Raw genomic sequence first — 21,325 nt, 5'->3', positions numbered from 1 at the left:
CCTGCAGCTTATTACCTGCTGCTCTCATGACATAATCTCAGCATTTATGGCCTCTGCTGTTTCGGTCTGATGTGACGCTCCCTGCAGCAGCCAATCCTGAGGGGCGATGACCCAATAAAAGCCCGACGGTGTTTGTCCAGAGTTCAGGAATCAGCTCTCGGCTCCTCGGATGCTCAGCTGGAAGTTCAAAGACATAAGAAGAGAGATTTCATTTTTCCTCCAGCCAAGATGAAGTTTTCACGGAGAGTGAAGAGCGCTCTGGTGAGAGAGTGCATGGCCGAGGTCCTGGGAACTTTCGTCTTGGTGGTAAGTGACACTTCCGTCTTTAAAATCTATTTTTAGGGCTCTTTGTATCCCTTCAGAAAAGATATGCAAGTTTAAAAAAAAAAAAAAATGCAAGTCAGAAAATAAATATAAAATAAATAAATTAATTAATTAATTAATTAATTAATTAATTACAGCCAAAATAAGCCAGAAAGAGAAGCAAATATTAAACAATATACATAATCTTTATTTTTTTTCTCAAAATCCCTCACCTTTAGACTGGAAATATATGCAGATATTTTGTATAAATGCATTATTTTAACGTTTAAGTAATTAACTGTGCATTGTATATTATGGTGTTATTTTAAGAATTAAAAACTATTTTTTGCCAAATTATAACATAAAATTAAAATTCCTGTTGTCACTAAATTAACAAAGCTGCTGCAAATGAATAAATAGAATAAATATATTTTTTATATTTTAAATTATTTAATTTAAAATATAAATACATATACAAATAAAAAGATTTAAATTATCATTTAAATGATATTATTAAAATCCTAAAATAAGTATTACACATAATTTTGCCTCTTTTTTTAGCTTGTTTGGAATTTTATTTTATTTGTCAGAAGAGTGAAACCACTGCTGAATCGAAAAAACTTTTTTAAAAACCTAAATATTAAAATATTCATAAAATTTTTAAGCACTTCTTTAAATTGAAAGTGACACTGGGATTACCATAATATTCACAGAATTATTCAGATAATATATTTTCCTTCCTATTTTAGAGTCAGATTAGAGCTACTCACAGTTCACTGATCTCTGCAAATTATTAACCCGCATGTTTCTCCTTTTAGCAGATATTCCACATATTCAGTTTGTTTTGGATTTGGATCTATGTTTTTGTATATTTCAGTCTACTTTATCTGCAGTTTGAGTCTAAAAGAGATACACATTTAGCTATAAAGGCTTTACATGAGTCAGAATGTCTTTGGCTGTAAAAACTACATTTTATTCTAAAGAAATGAATCCAGATCCACTGTGTGTGAAGTAATGTGACTTTGCAGTTTTTGTGTCATCGTGCCAAGTGCTGCACAAAACCTAAAGATAAGGCAATTAGACTGAATATAAATGGTAATATAATTCCTGTAATAAATACATATCTTGCAGCGATGCTCATCAGTGATTAAAGGCCCATAAATGCTCCTCAGCTCTCATGTGTGTGTTTTCACTTCTAACATCTCATCTGCAGGTAGATCTGAGTTATATGGTGTCTCTTTATGACTGTTTAGATAAAACGGTTCCATTGTAAAGTTTAACTTTATGAGAGGACAGAATGCATTATATTTGAACAAATGATCGTCAGAACTGCTGACGAATTGGGGTAAAGTGCTGGCTCGCAGACTGGAAAACATTCTTCCTTCTATTATATCAAAAGACCAAACTGGATTCGTTAAAAATAGGCAATCATATTTCAACATTAGGCGACTCTTCGACATCCTCTACACTCCTCAGGAGGATAGGCCAGAATGTGTTGTGTCTATCGACGCAGAGAAAGCATTTGACCGTGTTGAATGGCCATACCTATTTGCTGTCCTTAACAAATTTGGTTTTGGACCCTCCTTTTGCTTGTGGATCAAATTGTTGTACTCTCACCCCACTGCCATGATCCGCACCAACTCCCAACGGTCAATGCCTTTTAGTTTACATCGTGGGACCCGTCAAGAGTGTCCCCTAAGTCCTATGCTCTTCAATTTAGCTATAGAACCTCTTGCTATTGCCCTTCTTACTTCGAGTAGTCTGTCTGGTATTTGGAGAGGGGGCGTGGAACATAAGGTCTCTCTCTACGCGGATGACCTTCTGCTTTACGTTTCCGACTCATCTAAATCCCTTCCTGCTGCTTTAACAATTTGAAATCAATTTGGTATACTCTCAGGTTATAAACTTAATGTCAGCAAGAGTGAGCTCTTTCCAATAAATGAAAAAGCGAAGGCTTTGGATCTTTCTCACCTACATTTTAAGGTTGAACATTATAAATTGTCATATCTTGGAGTTACAGTCACCAAGAGGAATAAGGACCTGTTTAAAGAAAACTTTGCTGTTCTTTTAGACCAGACCAAAAAACTGACGTCCCAATGGTCGCCCTTATCAACGTCTTTAGTAGGTCGTGTGAATTATGTCAAAATGGTTATTCTCCCGAAATTCTTGTATCGCTTTCAAACATTGCCAGTCTTTATTCCAATTTGTTTTTTCCAACAGTTGGATTCAATCATAACTTCCTATCTGTGGAGAGGCACGCATCCACGTTTAAACAAAACACATCTCCAAAAGCCGAAATTTGCTGGGGGCCTTGCCTTACCAAATTTCTGTTTTTATTACTGGGCTGCCCATTTGAGATGTTTTGTTCACTGGTCCTTTTACTATGAACAGTCTGAACGCCCTCACTGGGTTATGTTGGAGCTTTCTCAGAAGGGTTTTTTTTTAATTTATTTATTTTTGTTTTTTGTTTTCTTGTTGTTTTTTTCTTTGTTTATTATTTTCTATTTTGTCTCTTTTATATAAACTGAAGTACATACATACATGTCTTTTATTGTGATTCACACGTTATATCTCTGTCTTATGTTTATTTTTATTTATAAGAAGATTTTGTGAGCAAATTTTTTTTTTCTTTACAAATGTACATATGCCTTCATTTGAAAACAATAAAAATATTTTGGATTGAGAACTGCTGAGGAATTGCAACAAAAAAAAGTGCACCTGTATCTTTTTAAAGTGACCTTTGACGTTGGTATTTTTTTCTGCAATGGAAGGACTGTTGAAATTTGACTTCTCACCTCACTTTATTCTATTTATCTGTCCTGCAGTTCTTTGGCGAGGCGACTGCAGCTCAGGCGAGATTGAGCAAAAACACAGAAAGCGTACTTTTCTCGGCCAACTTTGCCTTTCCTGTGGGTGTCATCGCAGGCATGTACCTCACCATGGGCATCTCAGGTAAAATACAAAAAAAGAATGACAAAAATGAAAATGAACTTTCTCCTATTGAACTCTCTCATAACTCAACATAAAACCCAGCAGAACTTATCAGCCTGATGCTTCACACTGTGCAATTATTGCAGTTATCTGCTGATAAGAGATAACAGATTTGTGTCTATCTCACTACAAAGAATCATTATTAAGCTTAAGGTGGTGGTTTGGAAATTACTGCTGGCAGATCAGCAAACTTTTTAAACAATGTGTTCTTTTTGCTCGGCTTAGTTTTCTTTTCTTTTTTTCCTGCTTCTTCACTATCTCATGTAATCAGTACAGCATACAACATAACAACAAGTAGTTTAGATAAAGATAATTCACAAAACACAAAATGCATTTTTAAAAACCCATATCACCCCTGTGAAAAAAAGAATTGCCCTCCTAAAACAAATAACTGGTTTAGTCCCTTGGCAGCAACAACTGTGCTTCTATTTTTCCCAAAGTCTAAGTCATACAGTATCTCACCATTGTTGTTCTGATAATGCCAACATCCTCTACACAACTATGAAAACATGGCAGCATTTGCAATTGCACAACATGGCTTAACCCCCCTGATATGAAGGCAAACATGACAAATCTGCAGGTATTTCCATACAGGCGTAAACTAACCGTGACGTCACCCGTTGGTTTCAACGCCAAGAAAATGAAGCCCGGATTTTGCTACTTCCTGGTCGCCGTTTTGGATTTTTTGGAGCCAGTGACGTAAAAAGCGTCATCAAACAGACTGGACCGGAGAGCAACTAGGGGCAGGATTGGCTGAGGACTCTCTTATCCCGCCCACATTTTACCGCAGAGGCTTCTGTTGCTGTCTATCAAGTATAGCCACGCCCCCTGGCTCCGCCAACTTTAATGATTTATTTAAAATTCGGTATTGATTTATTTTAAGATCGGCCACCTGATCTCTCATTTTGACCATGAAAACTAACGGGAAAAACATCCTGAGCTGTAGAACATCAGTCTATCAAATTTTATTTTTTCCAAAAATGAATTGGGGTCTATGGAGCAAAAGCTTTTTGGAGCCAGCCCTAGCGGACGGCATGATATTGAAAGTTTTTGACACTTCCGGGTTGGCTTCAATTCTGGAGCCAGATGCTACGTCCACTATATATACAGTCTATGTTTCCATATCAAAAGATGAAAAATCACCAGTACAACCCATTATATGGCGGCAGACGATCTGAGATCTTCTTACCTTCCAGTTTATCTTCACCTTTAATTTTCGCCTTCCTTCATGTCCTTCATGTCCTCCATAGGCGCCCACCTGAACCCAGCGGTGACTCTGAGCTTCTGTGTTTTGGGCCGGTGGCCGTGGAGAAAGCTGCTTCCCTACAGCCTCAGTCAGATTCTGGGAGCTTACTTGGCCGCAGGGGTCGTCTTTCTGGTCTACTATGGTTGCTCCTTCTGCTGTTTCAGATTATTTTACCTGTTTACATACAGATCTGCATGCAGTTTGTTCTGTTGTTTTCTGCATTACCCCTGTTTCTTCCACAGAGGCTATAATGGACTATAGCGGAGGAGTGTTGTCGATTTCTGGCCCTAATGAGACTGCAACTATATTCTTCACATCTCCCTCAGAATACTTGACTTTGGGCAGAAGTGTCCTCGACCAAGTGAGGGTGATTTACAAAGAATCCGATCAGTGCTGAGGCAGCTCCTCCAACACTGACTGATTGATAATGATTACATTTTCATCAGGTGGTGGGAACCGCCATGCTGATGTTGTGCATCCTGCCTCTGGGCGAAAAGAGGAACACTCCGGCTCCCAATGATCTGATTCCTGTTGTGGTGGGAGTGATCGTCTTCGGCCTCTCCATCTCAGTGGGGGGCAACTGTATGGGCGCAATCAATCCTGCTAGGGATTTTGGACCTCGACTTCTCACACTGACAGTAGGCTATGGCATCGAGACCTTCACGTGAGCATCTCATCTTACATTTAAAATGCACAAACACAACTCTTCAGTCAGGAAAACAAAAAAATTTCTATATTTCTCATTTGCACGTTTCTGTATACTCTAAATATATAAATACTGTCACTCTTTGATATTCTGTTGATTTTTTTCTATATTGTACTTGAAACTAAACCTTATTTTACTTTAATTTTAGTTAAATTTTATTCAATTTAATTTTATCTTTACTTTATACTCTAATATTTTGTTTTGTATTATGTACTTATATATACAATTTAGATATTTTTATTTTAAATATATTTCAGATATCTATTATATTTCAAAAAATCTTATCCAGTTTAATTTTAATTTGATTTAATCTTAATGTTGTCTTATATTTTATATATTTATAAATAAAATGGATAGATTTTTATTTTAAATGTTTTATATATTATTAGATATTTTATCTATTTTTTAAAATATCATTTAATTAAAAAAATTAATTCAATTTAATTTAATCTTCATTTAATACCATAATATTTTGTGTTATCTTCTTGTTTACCTCTGTACTGAATATCTCTGCTGTTGTAACGATTTAATTTCCCTCCAGGCATTAATATAGTCATCTAAGTGTCAAAAAAAATACTGCCACTCTTGTATATTCTGTTGATTTTTTTTAATTTTACATTTTTTGTATTTTTTAAAATATTATTTTACTTAAATTAAATTAAACTAAATTAAATTTAACTTATTTAATTTAATCTTACTTTATGTTACCTTCATTTTATACCCGAATAATCTGCATTGTTTTATTATTTACCCCTTTATTGAATATCCATGCTGATGTACCAACTTAATTTCCCTCTAGGTATTAATAAAGTCATCTAAGTCTAAAAAATACTGTCACTCTTGTATAATCTGTTGATTTTTTTCTATATTATATTTTCTATATTTTAAAAAATCTTATCAAATTAAATTAAATGTAGTGTAATTTAATTTAATTTTATCTTACCTTCACTTTATACCCTAATATTCTGTGTTGTCTTATTATTTATCCCTTTATTGAATGTCCTTGCTGCTGTAACAACTTCATTTCCCTCCAGGGATTAATAAAGTCATCTTAGTCTAATGAACCTGCATGACTCATTAAAGTTGTCAGTGACATTTGAACCTATTTTTTTTTTCATTCTTTCATTCTAGTAAATCTTTAACCTTTTGTTTCTCAGGATGCCAGGGGTTATCACCAATTAATTATTAATAGTAGCTGAAGTGTTAGACTTACTAGTTGTTGTAGATGTTAGCAGTAGTTGTTATATTAATATTACTAGTTGTTGTAGTTGTTTTGTAGTAGTAGCTGTAGTTGTTACATAATTGTTAAAAAAAATCTCTTTTTTCTTTTCTTTGTTTTCTGTTACAGTGTTTATGATCTTATGGTCCTGTGATGCTTCCGTGGTTATGAAATAGTTCGACCTTATCTATGTAGAGATTTCTTTCACACTACAGGGCAGAAAAATATCAACACAAGCTGATAGATACACAGACAGCATGATTTTCTCCGTCTGGGTAGGGGGGAAGTTGAGTGAAGAAGTATTTAGTGGATCCTATTTATAAATTACAGGAAAATAGAAATGAACCAACAGATTGGTGTAAGATCAGCTGTAAGATCAACACTAATGCAGGTGTTGTACTAGACTGTTGTTGTGAAGAAGGAGCTGAACTGGAAGTTCATGTACATTCCAATCATTTCGTATGGTCAAGAGCTCTTGGTAGTTATCCAAAGAATGACATCCAGGACACAAATTATTTGTCTTTGTTGGGTGGCTGAACTCAGCCTTAGAGACAGAGTGAAGACGTTGGACATTTGGAGGAAGTTTGGAGTAGCATTGTGGACTTTTATGAATCTGTTTCTTCATCCACAACTGCAGTTGAGAAGGTATTTTTGGCACAACGTTTGTGTTGGATGGTGGTTTCCCTTTTACTCTGACCCTGTTGATGGTATTTATGACAAGATCTCAACACACAACCAGGGTGAGGAGGGTTTCTGATTTGGGAACCTAAGAGTTGCATATCCGCTGTTTTGCAGATGATGTGGTTCTGTTCGCAACCAAGTATGAGGCACCTCCAAGCCTTAGACCATAATTCTCTTGGAAACTAGTGAATTGCTTCCTCTGGATTGGAGGGAAGTTGAGTGAAGAAGTTTAAGTATCTCAGGATCTTGTTCATAAATTACAGGGAAATGGAAATGGACAGCGAGATTGGTGCAAAATCAGCACTAATGCAGGTGTTTTACCAGACTGTTGTGGTGAAGGAGCTGAACTGAAAGACAAATCTCTTGATTTTCCAGTCAATGTGCACTCCAATTTTACCTATGATCAAGAGCTCTGGGTTGTTACCCAAAGAACTCAGCCTTAGAGATAGAATGAAGACGTCAGACGTTTGGAGGAAGTTCGCAGTAGCATTACGGACTTTTCACTTTAAAAGAAACCAGCTGTGGTGGTTCAACATCTGATTAGGATGTTTCCTGGGTGTCTTTGCTTTGGTTTGCTTTTTGCATGTCCACCTGGGAGGAGACTCTTGGGTAGACTCAGAATTCTTTAGACGGATTATATATCTCATCTAGCAACTGCCATCGCAACTTAATCCTGCATAGGTAGACAAAAATATACAGACTGATCAATGAAAATACTAATTGAAGTAATATTGGTGAGATGTCGGCCAACAAACAAACAAACACTGTTTTCACTGCTTCACCCTGTTTACCTGTCTGTTCATCTCCAGGTGCTACAACTACTGGTTCTGGGTTCCTCTGGTGGTTCCAAATGTCGGAGGTGTTTTAGGTACTTTCATTTATCTGCTCTTCATCCAGTGGCAGCTTCCCGATCCGGAGCCTCCGGAAGACTCTTCCAATCTGTTCACCATCAGCGACAAACTCAAACAAGAGGCCACCACGTGGGACAACGGAGACAAGTTAAAGGCTGAACGTTTGTGATCGTTACTGTAATAAAAATGTGATCAAGGCTGCTGTCAGGACCACCGCAAACATCTGATAAACAATCCTCTGATTGTAGTGATATTTAATAAACAAATACCTGCTGCTAAAACACAAACACATCTTCTGTAAGCAGAAACATATTTTCTTTTCTGTTTCTGATCCATCGAGGTAAATGCCGCCAGTAGAGGCGGAGGCAGCTGAAACACAATAAATGTGAATGAGTAGTGACAATAAGGTATTTAAATTTACGTCTATGTTTCTGTGAATATTGATTTACTCTACTTGTTGTGAAACGCTCAGCTGAACTCTGTGTATATGTTCAATTCTAAAAAATGTTTTAAAATCAAATGGAGCACTGTACCGTTTATTTTTCTGTATATTCTTCTTTGCCTCGGCCCATTTAGTCCACGACAGTCTCAGGTATACGCTGTAATTTATTTTATCTCCTGCTTTTTATGCCAGTATCACTCACACTGTGGTATTCTAATGTACAAATCTCAGTTTTATATTAAAAAATCCAAGAATTTCATGCTTACTTTTTCACATTGACGAATAGAAATATATACTGAACATATATCATAATACATAGAATTTGCACACAAATTCTGTCAAAATATTTATGTTTTTTATCAGTTATATTTGGAGAATCACTTTAAAACTCCAGAACTCTGCAAATACTTTTGTTTTTGTGGTACAATGTGTGTTCAATCGGTTATACGAATTCAACAAAACTTTTTCTTTTTCCATTGTTGTGACCAACTATTTCATATTAAAAGTATTCTAAATGTTTTGCGTTGTATTATTGTGACATAGAGCTACAAATAAATATCTATATTCAACTCATGCATTATCAAATTCTTTTTGCTAATTTGAGCTAAAAAAAATGTGACTTTTCAGCAATAATTTGATCTACTTGTCCAGTATTGCAGTAGGAAGTGTTAAATTATTTTACACACCAGTCTGTGCAATACTAATATTTCTCTACAAGTATTGAAGTAAATATAAATAAAATTACATTAAAAATTAAAGTGAAATAGGACAAAATATATATATATAAAATATCGAAAAAAATCTAAAGATAAACAAGAGTGACAGCATTTTTTAAAAGAGTATACAGAAATGTATAAATGAGAAGGCAGGATATTTACTTTGAATATATGAGAATTTTTATGGTTTCTAAAAACAAAATAAAGTAAAATAAAAATGTAGAAAATATAATAAAAATATAGAAAAAATTAACAATATACAAAAGTGACAATATTTTTAAGTATGCAGATAAGTTTACGGATACATAATGATATGGTTCAGAAAATATCACTAAATGACTTCTGTATTATCAATATTTTCGCTAATATGAGCTCAAAGATGGAACATATTTCAGCTCAGCCCTAAAAGAAATCATTCAATCTATTAATCCTGTATTGGAGATTCTGAATTAGTGACACGATCAGAAATAATTAACAGTGAAAATGTCTACAAACATAGACTTTGTAGGAATAAAAACACTGAATTGTGGTGCAGGATCAGTAGTGGATGCATAACACAACTATGGTCTCGTCTCCAAGTAGATTTTAGGGGTATACTGTTCAACACAAGTTCAATGTGACACCATTATTATAGAATATACTATTGAACAGAAATACAGCAGAAAAGAGTAAAGCGACCAACACCTTGATATATATATATATATATATATAAATAAAGGAAAATATGCTGCAACAAAACTTGCACACTAAAGTGCAAAATACTCTGTCAACAAAAAAGAAATAAACTATAAAATGTACTATAAAGTGCCGAATATAATAAAAATACACAGTGAATGAGGATATTAAAGTCTGTAAACAGCAACATGTGCAAGTAATGAGTGCAACAACAGCAGAAAAACAGAGAATTGCTTAAAATTATCACATAATTCACATTTTAACTGTGACATACGCATATACAGTATATGGTTACCACAGTGTTTTTTGCGTCATGGTGCCACTGGAGACGTTGGTGACGCTGTTAAAGCAGCAGAGGGCGCTGTGACTCCAAACTATCACTGGAAAGGTGTTCAGGATGTCAATGCGGTGCAGATTTCTAAAATACAAAGTGTTTAAAACCGAAATTCACCACCACACGTTTGAATCAGAAGCAGAAAAAGACATGACGCAAGAAATAAGCCGGCGCTGTGCTAGAAGGATCTTCAGTAAAGTTGCTTTAGGTGGACTTCGGATGGAGGTGGAGACGGAGGTGAAGGAGGTGCAGCCCCCAGCTCCTCCTCCTCCTGCCCTCCACCCGGAGCTCAACCCGCCCTCACTTCACCTCAGCCCAGATCAGTGGAGCATCCTCCTCCCTCCGTGGCCTCCGATCACCTCCTCCAGCCTCCAGCGGCTCCTCAGCGGCAGCAGGATGAACCCAGCAGCAGCAGCAGCACATCTGTAGGAACAGCTGGTTAAAGGTAGGATCTGCTCCCTGCTCTCTCCTCTGCAGCCTTTTTTTTTTTTTTTTTAAAAACTTCATCAGCTTCACATATCGACGCTCGTCTCGGTTTTCATACCGGAGCTCCTCTTACTGCAGCACAGGTTCACTGTGAAGCTGCACATCCAGTCAGTTTGGAGCTTAAAGTTACTGTTTCAGTCTGAACATCTCACAGAGTCAGAGCGAAAGTTCAGGCTTCAGTTGCTGCTCCTCTAATGGAAAGCTGAGAGGTGTCTAATTAAAGTCTTAAAGTCTTCACGTCCATGCCTGTAGAGCTGCTCTCCTCTATAATGCATTAACTTCATCAGAATTATTCTCCTCCTGCAGCCTGATAGCCTCATTTTGATCATTACTGAGAGCACATGTGACATTTTTATACAGGTTTTATGCAAAGAAACCTGCAACTGTGCATAACTCAAGGACACACCATTGAGTTTTTACTATATTCTATTGGTTGTCATTCAGTTGCAGCTATTTTATGTACAACATTTGAGCAGCTCCTTACAACTCACATGCATCAGCGTGATTTCGGTTTCGACCTGCTGATGTTTATTTCCAGAAGTGAGAGTAAGACTGAGAGCTGCAGAGGTTAAAGTTAAGCGTGTAACGTTCTGTTGTACTGGGGTTTATTCAAAGAGAAACTGAGGCCCAGACTGGGATTTTCCTGTAAATGTGCAGTCTGACAGGTAGCTGTGCTCGCCAGTATTCTACCTTACAGTCAGATTTATACATCAGAGACAATATGAGATGCATTGGTTAGTACTGTGGCTAGACTTTCCAATAATAAAATGTATTTATAAAGTGATAAAACTGTAATTGCCTGTAAATTAGAACATTTTCTTCTTTGAAAGTATAGAAACACAACTGTAAATGTACAATGAATGATAATGGAATGTGCTTTCAGTCGTTATGATCCAGAACGTAGATCTACAAACTCTGTTTAACATTTAAAAAAGGCACGCAAAAGGATGAGGTAGCTTACAGAACCACTACACTACTGTTAGAGTCTGGCTGTGTTTTGACATTAGTTTATACAGTGAGATTTAGAGTAGTTTATTAACTCTTAGATGCATAAGTGGGTCAAAAATGACCCGGTGAGGTCGTTTTCTTGTAATATCTCTGTAATGAAAAGTTATTATTTCATTTTCCAGCTATTCCTAAAAAAATGCTTTTATATTTTTAAGCTGCCTTCAGTACTTTTAAAGAAACTGTAATATGTGTATTACTACCCCATTGACAATATCATACAAGAGTTGATAAAGTACACAAACTTGAAGGGATGGAGAGCAACAACAGCTGGAGGAAAAGAGTGGAAAAATGTCAAAATGGATGTGGCCATTCTTCTATTGCTGTTCTGTGTAATATTCATATTTTTCAATTGTCAAAATCTGTTATAAAGTGAAAAATAAACATATTTAAAGGCATTAGAGGAGATTTAATTTCCTACGACTTTGAACGTAGCATGCGCACATACAACCTCTCCCTCACCCCCCTCTAACCTCCCCCCTCTTAACATTTACGAAGAAACGCCCCCCTCCAGAAACTTGCGTAGGACTCGTGAAGTTGTCTTTTACGGCTGGGTCCCCCTGGATCTTTATCTGCCATTATGTAAAAAAAGATGAGCAAAACAAGTCGCCAGCTAACTACGAAGCTATACCAAAGCAACACATACAGAAAACACGGAAGTCCAAGGCGTACGTAATCTACGTAACTAGGCCTGAGCCGGAAGATTTTTGATTGACAGGAAAGGGAGCAAAGCAAACGCCTCGGTCCGAGCACGTTGATTGGCTGATGTTTTTCAGGTCCTGCCATGTCCACAGTTATTTTTTTTTTTTTTTTTTATTCTTTTAGAAACCATACATACAAGTCCACGAAAGGTCAGTATATTCATTTTTTGTGAATCAGACAAATTAAACAAAAAAAAACATCCTCCATAATGTCTTTAAAACATGAAATCATTCTTGTGTGGACAAAAATAGAATACACACAATAATACAAATGATTCTCTTTGACCAAAATGACAAAACTTGCATAAAACACATTGATTCTCATCATTTTTGACTCACTTATGGAAGAGTGTAGGGTCCAATCACTCATGCATCTAAAGGTTAATATACCACTAACATTTGAATTCTTGTTTCAATGAAGATAACATGTGAAGCTGAACACAGCAGACACTGAAAATGATTACAACCAACAGTACAAAACGGCATTTTTGCTATTTTACTTACTTTGTTCTGTGCTTCCTTATGAAAGTTAACTGTAGTGACCGACAGCAATACTGTAGTTCAATTTAAAAAGATGGCATGCAGATAGCACAAAGCTATGACCGGTACTTTTTAGGACCGTATATGCAGTAACTACTGTAATTTCATTACTCCTAAACACATATATAACTTGAATTTAAAGTAGGACAAGCGCATTGTGGTTTATAGTGGTTAGAATTAGGAAACTGACGATGCAAAATTTCACTTTTCTGCAAAAATAGATTTACTTATGTTACTCATACTTGTGTTTTTCAACATATATTGCAAGAAAAGCAAAATATCACTGTGGCAGTTTGTTCTAAAGTCGTGCAGCCTGACTACTGACCCACCAACATGAGTTTTCTGTGCAGCACAGTTCGTGTTTTTCAGCATTTAGGACACAAGCTCCTGCTGCAGGTGGTGTTGGAGTTCAAAGCAACACATTTCTTTAAGGATTTCTGCCGCTCCAAATCCTCTCAGACGTCAGCCGGACTCCACTGAGTGGGACGGAAAGGAATTCTGCCGGGAGGCGAGAAAGGTGCTCAGATATTCTGGCGTTTTTTTCCTCACTCCGCCGGCTTCATTTCACCGGGCCTCTGTGGCTCCGCGGGGTTAGACAAGACGCCGGCCACAGAGGACATCCTCACCCTCTGCTGTCTGCCACACCAATCTCAGAGTCGACACAGCGAGCACAGAGCACGCAGAAAAAACAGAGTGTGACAGGGAAAGCTGGAAACTGGATCCGAAAGCCGATCGGTCCGGCTTCACGAGGAGAGAGCAGCTCTTCCTCGGGAGTATCGATCGGACGTCTCGAACCCTCCGTCTGCCATGTTGTGTGTTTACTGTAGTGCAAACCCAAGAGGCCTCTGCAGCCTCATCCGTCATCCGTCTGGCTTTTCCCACTTAGCCGAGATAAAACACGGTTAATAAAAGCGGCCGTGGGTAATATTAACAGGTCAGCATATGTGGAGAGAGGAGGAAGAGGAGCTTTTGGATGCTGTGCAGGCAGAATGAGCCGCTCCATTAGACTGACAGTGGATCTGGGCCGAGCCATCGCTCCCCAGACGCCGAGTGCCAAAGAGACAGATGCAGCTCTCTGCTGAATGTCATTTCCTCATTATGGCTCCAGCAGACCAGACAAGCTCGGCTCTGTGTGTGTTTGCGTGCAGCAGTTTTAATGCCCGACTGATTTTCACTTTCTCAGTGTGAGGACAAGAAGAAAAAAAACTGTTTTTCACAGCCACAAACCAAAAAAAAAAAAAAAAAAAGAAGTGTGGATTTTCAGTCACACTTTGTATCAGGAAAAAAAAAAGTGTTTCTTATCACTTCTTTCTCAAAACTCAGCCTTCCTCTGAGACTCTAAACCCAGCAGCAGGTTTAAAATGCATCCTCATTTTTTTTTTTTTTAGAAAATCACCAAAATTGCACCATTTTTGAGAGCCACAAACTGTAAAAGCCAAAAAAAAATGTGAGGTTTTCAAATTTGAGACGCTCCTGGAGCTATTTGTGTATGACATACAATTTGGTTAGAAAAATTAAACAAATCTAAACTTAAAATTACTTATTTCTACACATCTTAACTAAAACTTTCCCCAAAATAAACAGTTTGTGCCAGATTCTGCAAAAAAATACACAAAAAATTCAGCGACAGGTTTGAAATGTGTGCTCGCGTTTTAAAAAAAAAAAATCACCGAAATGTCACCATTTGTCAGAGCCAGAAACTGTAAAAGCCAAAAAAATCATCAGGTTTTCAAATTTAAGATGGTTTTAGGGCTATTTCTGTATGACATACAGTTCCATGACAAAAATTAATCAAACTCAGCTTAAATTTATTTTTCTACACATCTCATTATTATTATTTCAGTATTAGTAGCACTTCCTGTGTAAGCTTGGAAAAATGTTACACATGTTGATTCCTTACATTTTTGCAAAATAAACATTTAAAGAAATTATGAAAAGACTGATTATCAAGGCCGATATCTGACATTTATTTGATTATCTGTGCCCTCATTTCTATGATAATCGACTTATTAAAGGCGCTAGTTTGGGTGTGATGCAGCAGTTTCTCTCTGCTCTCAACAATTCTTCTCCAGCAGAGACACCAGCCGCAAAACAATGAACAAGATTAACGAGACGGAGAAGGACGGCGGACGCAACTGCAGGAGACAAACTGTTATCGATCCTAATCAGTGGATCTGATAGTAAACAGAAGGAAAGACTTCCTGTGATGCTCCGGCGTCGTCCCTCCTGTTTCTGTTGTACAAGAGGATGTCAGAAAGTTCTTGGAAACAAGGGTGCATAAATCCTTACATCAGTGTCCACAAAAAACTCAGATGTTTGAAGTAATGAAAGAAAAAGGAGAGGAAAGCTTGGAGCTGGAGAGGAGTTGTTCCAGGACGATGCTTTAAACGGCCGCCTCATGAACCCAACCTGCAGTGTTTGACTTCTCTCCGTTTTAAAATCCCACTTGATTGTTGTCATTTTCTGATCGATGAAGACGTCATGCATGCTGTTGAGGAGTTTCGTGGATGCTCAATATGTGATACTTTAAAAAAAAAGAAGACATTTCCAGCATAAACTGAGGCAAAGAAAACCCCCCAAAACCACAAAAAACCCGGGTTTTTCAGCTCTGAGTCTCAAAACCCAACCCCCAGAAACTAATTATGTGAAACACGCAGTTACAAATTAGAAAAGTAACCAAATCTAAGCTTAAATTTGTAACAACTCAATCAAAAATCACAACTCAAAGTCACATTATTCTGCATGTTTAATTTATAAATGCGAAAAAAATCTGAGTTTCGAGTTAGGTCCTTGAACCTATCATGTCAACCTATCATGACACTATTATTTCTGTTATAAAAGTGTGTGTGTGTCTGTGTGTTCATAGGAAGTATGATGTGGGGCATCGTCTTTTATTGTTTTTTATTGTTTGTTTTTAACTTGTTAAGCACTGTGTTACTTTTTGTGTGAAAAGTGCTATAGAAATAAACTTTGATTGATTAATTGATGTGTGACCTGTTGTTCTACTGGAAAAATTAACCAAATATCAGTTTAAAATGGTACTAATTCATTAAAATCCCTTTGTTTTCCCTGTCTCATTGAAGAATGCAACAGATCCTATAAAAAGTAGGGCTGCAACTAACGACCGCCGACTAATCGTCTGAGCACGATACGTCATCAAAAGCATTGAGCGCGCAATGATTGCTGACAGACGGACATCGGCGCTGCATCGTGCATATATTATGTTTGCACGATGCAGCGCGGATGTCTGCGTTTAGATACAGCTGTACAGTAAACGCTGACATCCGCGTTTACGATAGATCGTGGATGTCCGCGCTGCATCGTGCATACATAATACATGCACGATGCAGCGCTGACGTCCGTCCGTGTTCAATGCTCCGGTCGGACGCTGATTTCTGTTGCATTGCACGCTCACTCCGCTTCTGATGACGTATCGCACTCAGACGATTAGCTAACGCGTCGCCCTAGTAAAAAGCTCAATATTCTGCATTTCTGGCTAACCATGAAGTAATGAAATATTCAGTTGTAAGAAAGGGTCAGATAACCAAAATTCTGTGATTTTTTGAGGAAAATTAAACATATTTAAGCAATAAAATAAATGCAGCATGACTCAAAAACAGTATATAGAGTTTGCAGAGGTTGCAAAAAGTAATAAAACTAATGAACTCAATTTTCAGTTTACCAAAAACACATTTCTGAGTTCTGTCTGTTCTGTTTCTATAGAGGTGCAGGACTTTATATTGCAGAGAAAAATGAGCCTAAATGAGTAAAAATGTGCCAGAAGCAGTTAACGCCCAGAGTTAAAAGTGTTTAGACTTTACTTCCGTCTTCTTCACCTTCTGCTTTCCCCGTTTCCTCCTCAGACAGTCCCATGGGCCAGAGCAGAGGGACGCCAGCAGAGCGGAGATGTCAGAAAGAGGCCTCCTCCAGGTCAGACATCAAACTTTCATCATATGTGCATTCAGTCGCCTTGGTTTTTAGTGATCCCAGTGACGTTATGATGAAGTAACATATGGGAAAAAGATGGAAATCAGTCTCTGGAATCTTGTCTTATACCATCACTGTTTACCCAAGAGTCTTCATGACAATTACTGATCTAATCCAACCATTTTGAGTCATTTTTTTTAAAAGAAAAAAAAGTCTACATTCTCCTGCTAGAGCTTCTTAATTTTGAATATTTTTTGGTTTCTTTCCTCTTTTATGACACTAAACTGAATATTTTTTGGGAAACAGTTCATTTTGTGACCTTTTATTAAAACCCACCACACAACTAATCGATTAATTTGAGAAAAAAATGACAGATTAATGACATTAATTCATTAGCTGCAGCCCTAGTTAGTATAAACAGGATGTGGTAGAGTTCTGTTTATCCAAATCAAGTCTAAAGTTGTTCAGGGATGCATTAAAAAGAGCAATAACTGCTTTAATCACGTTTAGACTTTAACAATGTGGTTTGACTTTATGCTCTGTGGGGATAATATACAAGATGAGACGTTAAATAATGAGAATAACTTAGTTTTCTCTCATTGATTTCTGTTTAATTTGAGTGGATTTAGAGCTGCCCATTGTCAGCGTTACAGTAAACCCAGTGGTTCTACATCAGTCCGTTGCTGCAGCTCATAAATTCAGATGTCCAGTCAAAGTCTGTTGTCTCTACTCAACTTTTTGGCTCAAACTCTGCAATCACCTTCATTTTCCTAAATCTGGACAAAGAAAAGACAACAAATATCACATTATAACATCTTCAAAATGCTGCAAACTCATTCAAACTGTAAAAACTGGGGACGTAAGATGACAACATCTGAAAATAAAAGAAGGTCGGAAGCAGAGGGCTTTTATTTTTGAATAATTCGACCTCTGAGGTCATCAGGTACTGGTCTGCTTTCAATCCGCAGAGTTAAAACTAAACATGGTTGAAGCAGCGTTTACATCATTATGCTCCATATACCTGGAACAAACTCCCTGAAAGCTGGAGGTACGCTCCAACTCTCACTTCTTTTAAATGATAGCTCAGGAAGGAAGGAAGGAAGGAAGGAAGGAAGGAAGGAAAGAAAGATCCATTGAAATGTTGACAAATTAACCGACTGACCAGGAGAATAAATATTTTAGGTAGTACAGAACGTCTGAGTGCTTTACTGCTTTATTAAATTTTTAATTTACCATCTGGTGCCTGGATTGTGTTTTCCTTTACACAAAAACAGATTTCCAACATAAATTGAAGCAGAAAAGGCACAAATTGACGTAAAAAATTCACCAGAATGTACAAAATTGGGCACTTTGTCTCCTAAATGTTCAAACAAAACTTACAATAAAAATAAAATCTACATGAACTGTGGCTACAAGAAAAAGCAAAAAGGACCGTAATGAAGCAGTTAAAGCTATGTTATGTCAGTTAAAGCAGAACAGTGATGAATTACAGTGAATGAATTGCTTCCTGACACGTAAACAAACATACATTTTAAGGAGAATAAAATCTTACGTGTGTATATGAACATTAATGGGCAAATTTTGATTTATTGTTAAGAAATATCAACCTAAAGTGCTGAGTAGTTGTTAGTTGTGGTAGAAATGCAAAAAATCATCACTTTTGTAGATTTATATATATATATATATATATATATATATTTGATGTGGGAAACATGAATTCGGCAGTGAACTTACTCTGCTGTCATCATCCAGTTAGCTTTGACTTTTATAGGTAAATGTGAACATAAATAGGTAAACATTGGTTTCTGCTGGAGAATTTCTAACCTAAAAATGGTAAATATTTGTTAATTGTGATGGTAGAAATTCAAATTCATCACTTTGTTTATATATTTATATAGTTGTCTGTGTCAAAGCAGTTTGCAATACAAACAAAGTTTATTATATATATATATATATATATATGGTTTGTATTAAATGAAATCAAAGAAAAAAAAAGAGTAAATTTGTTGTTATAAGAACCTTTCTTGTCATTTTGGTGCAGTGCAGAACAGCAAAATAAATTACTCTTCCGTGTATAGATGAACATTAATTGCGCACATATTGATTCATTCTGGAGAAATATGAACCTAAAATGCTGAATATGTGTAGATTCTGATGGCAGACTTGCGGGTTCATCACGTGCGTTGTGTTTCTGTGTGCATTAAGTTGCAGACATATGCGGGTCCAGAACGTGCACGCACATTAAAAGCGTATGTCCGCGTGTGATCGGTTGTCTTTAACGTATGGGCACGAGGGGGCCGTCCGGGGCCGCACGTGCAGTGGCACCTGTCTGGCCCCGCCCACTGCGGCGCACCTTGGTGGCTGGAAACCGGCCCGCTGCGCGCGCCATTTCGGGCTCCGGGCTGCGGGAGTCCGGCTATAGCGCTCTGGACTCTTGCAGAGCCAAAATGGCGGCCCACTTTCCTCAGTCAAGCTGGCGGCGTCCCCCTGCAGAGGCGTCTCCATGGCAACGCGTGGCATCCACACATTAGTAATGCTTCCAGCGGAGGAGACTCAGCGGATCGATGGAGCTGCAGAATCAGCGCTGATTTGTGCAACTTTTTCTAGAACATTTTCTCTGCAACGTTCAGAAGCGACGCGAAGACACACAAGCCGCGGGTTTGACCTTACCAGACAACATGACCCGCGTGGGGAGAGGGAGGGGGAGGGGCACGTGCACCGGGAGCGGGGAGAACAGCACCGGCAACGGACCGTCCCATTCAGCCGAGCCCGTGGAAGTTGCGGAGACGATGTGAGGGCTGCAGCAGCAGAACATCCCGCAGAAGTCCAGACGACATGACGGTTCCCACGGAGATACCGGAGAAATGGTTCCCCGTAGTCCTGCCGCTGCTCGGGAAGAAGAAAGGAACCGGAGGAGGGAAACCGAAGAAGAAGAAGCGGACAGGTACGAGTTTCTGTCCGTCGGGAGGACGTTTACCGAACAAAGTGGATTTTATTTGAAATAAATCTCATCTGTCATCTTCATCCTGAGTCCCAGTTTCATTCCTTCACCTCACTCTGCTCACTTCATGTTGTGATTAATCATCAATCACATGTCTACAATTTGTTTTTTATGGTTTATTTCTGCTCCAACATCTACTGCCAGGATGTAAAACCAGGGACAAAAAATGTAATTTTTCCTACTTTCACTGACATTTCTGCAGCTTTTGTTGTCGTTTTTAGCCTTTATTTGTCAATAAATAGGAGCCAACAGGTCTGAAGTTTCACATTCATCTGTATTCCTTCTATTTACATCTGAACAAAAACAAATAACCAATCAAAAGAGAGAAAAAAAACATTTAAAACCTTTTTCTATATTTAAATCCATCAGTTTTAGTGGCTCTACTGTGCACTAATTGATGTAAACAATGACTTCAACCATGCTGATGGACTTCTGGATGCAGAGATTGGGAAGACTAAACAGATTTTTGCAGCATTTCTCCAGTTTGAAACCATCTTTTCTGACAGATATCAGTGGTTTTGATTCAGATATCATCATTTAAAGTCAATAATATTTATTGTGTGATACATTTACAGCCCTGCAGCATGAGACACCATCAGAAGTGACTGTAACACAATGAGGATGGTGTGAAATTACTGACATGACAATTTAAACTCTGTAGAGGTCAGACGTGCTGTAAAAGGTGTGGCTGTTAAATAATCAAAAATAACAAGGTTGGGCTTTATGTCACACTGTAAAAAAAAGTATATGTTTATTTTTTATGTTTTAAATTAGCATCTGGGACACAAAACAAACAAAAAATAATGAATTAAAATTTTAAATAAATTAAACTCAAATTAAAATTTAAATAAATAAAAATTCGCAATAAATTAAATTTAATAATCAAAAATAATTTAAATGTAATAAAGTAATTAAAATTTAAAATTAAATAAAATTTTATTGTTAAATTAAAATTAAATAATCTAATATAGCCATCTCATAAAACTATAGCAATTTACATAATTAAAATATATTTACTAAATTTAATTTTACATGAGACAATGTATTTTTAGGGGCTTTTTAATGCCTAATAATGTATATTTAAATGTGAAAAATAATTAAATTGTATGGATAGATGACACAAAAATATTTTTACAGACCACGAATGCATGTATACACAGATAAAAACATACTATCATAAAAAGCTATGTAATTATACAAGATATCTTTAACTTAACAAAACAAATTGATATTTCCAGAAATTTTCAGTAATTGCATTAAAAAAATTTTAAATTTTTTTGCAATATTAAACTTAAATTTATTATCTATAAACTAACATTAAATAAAATTAATAATATTTATTAAATTAATTAAATTAAAAATTGTAGTGAAATTGCAATAAATTTGTAAATTAAAGTTTTTCTTTTAAAAAAATAAAATTTTGTTTATTTTTTTGTCATTTGTTAACGAATGAAATAAAAACCACCTATTCACAGATATTAACACTTCTTTACATCAGACG

At 36.9% G+C, this 21,325-nt stretch overlaps 2 protein-coding genes across 3 annotated transcripts in view; both read left to right on the top strand.

Annotated features, from left to right (window-relative positions):
• The first annotated feature begins 156 nt into the window (after positions 1–156).
• aqp10a (aquaporin 10a) lies at positions 157–8,958 on the top strand. Its single transcript, XM_022220408.2, has 6 exons — positions 157–306; positions 3,129–3,255; positions 4,545–4,682; positions 4,783–4,901; positions 4,987–5,204; positions 7,956–8,958. The coding sequence occupies exons 1-6, from the start codon at positions 229–231 to the stop codon at positions 8,164–8,166; spliced, it is 891 nt and encodes a 296-aa protein (XP_022076100.1). The 5' UTR covers positions 157–228; the 3' UTR covers positions 8,167–8,958.
• Positions 8,959–10,469: 1,511 nt separating this feature from the next.
• The window catches only part of atp8b2 (ATPase phospholipid transporting 8B2), a 49,117-nt gene continuing 38,261 nt past the window's right edge, over positions 10,470–21,325 (top strand). Inside the window, exons 1-2 of one of the 2 annotated variants that reach the window (XM_051956296.1) lie at positions 10,470–10,609; positions 16,760–16,826. Coding sequence is in view for 1 of the 2 variants with exons in the window: in XM_051956294.1 (XP_051812254.1) it covers positions 19,659–19,767 (109 nt within the window). In the remaining variant the exon portion in view is untranslated. Of the gene's footprint in view, positions 10,610–16,759; positions 16,827–19,172; positions 19,768–21,325 lie in introns of those variants that run through there. The other variant, XM_051956294.1, reaches the window with a different exon arrangement.

The sequence above is a fragment of the Acanthochromis polyacanthus genome, chromosome 12 (assembly GCF_021347895.1).
Source record: "Acanthochromis polyacanthus isolate Apoly-LR-REF ecotype Palm Island chromosome 12, KAUST_Apoly_ChrSc, whole genome shotgun sequence".
Lineage (NCBI taxonomy): Eukaryota > Metazoa > Chordata > Actinopteri > Pomacentridae > Acanthochromis > Acanthochromis polyacanthus.
This window is presented reverse-complemented; position numbering and strand designations above follow the sequence as displayed.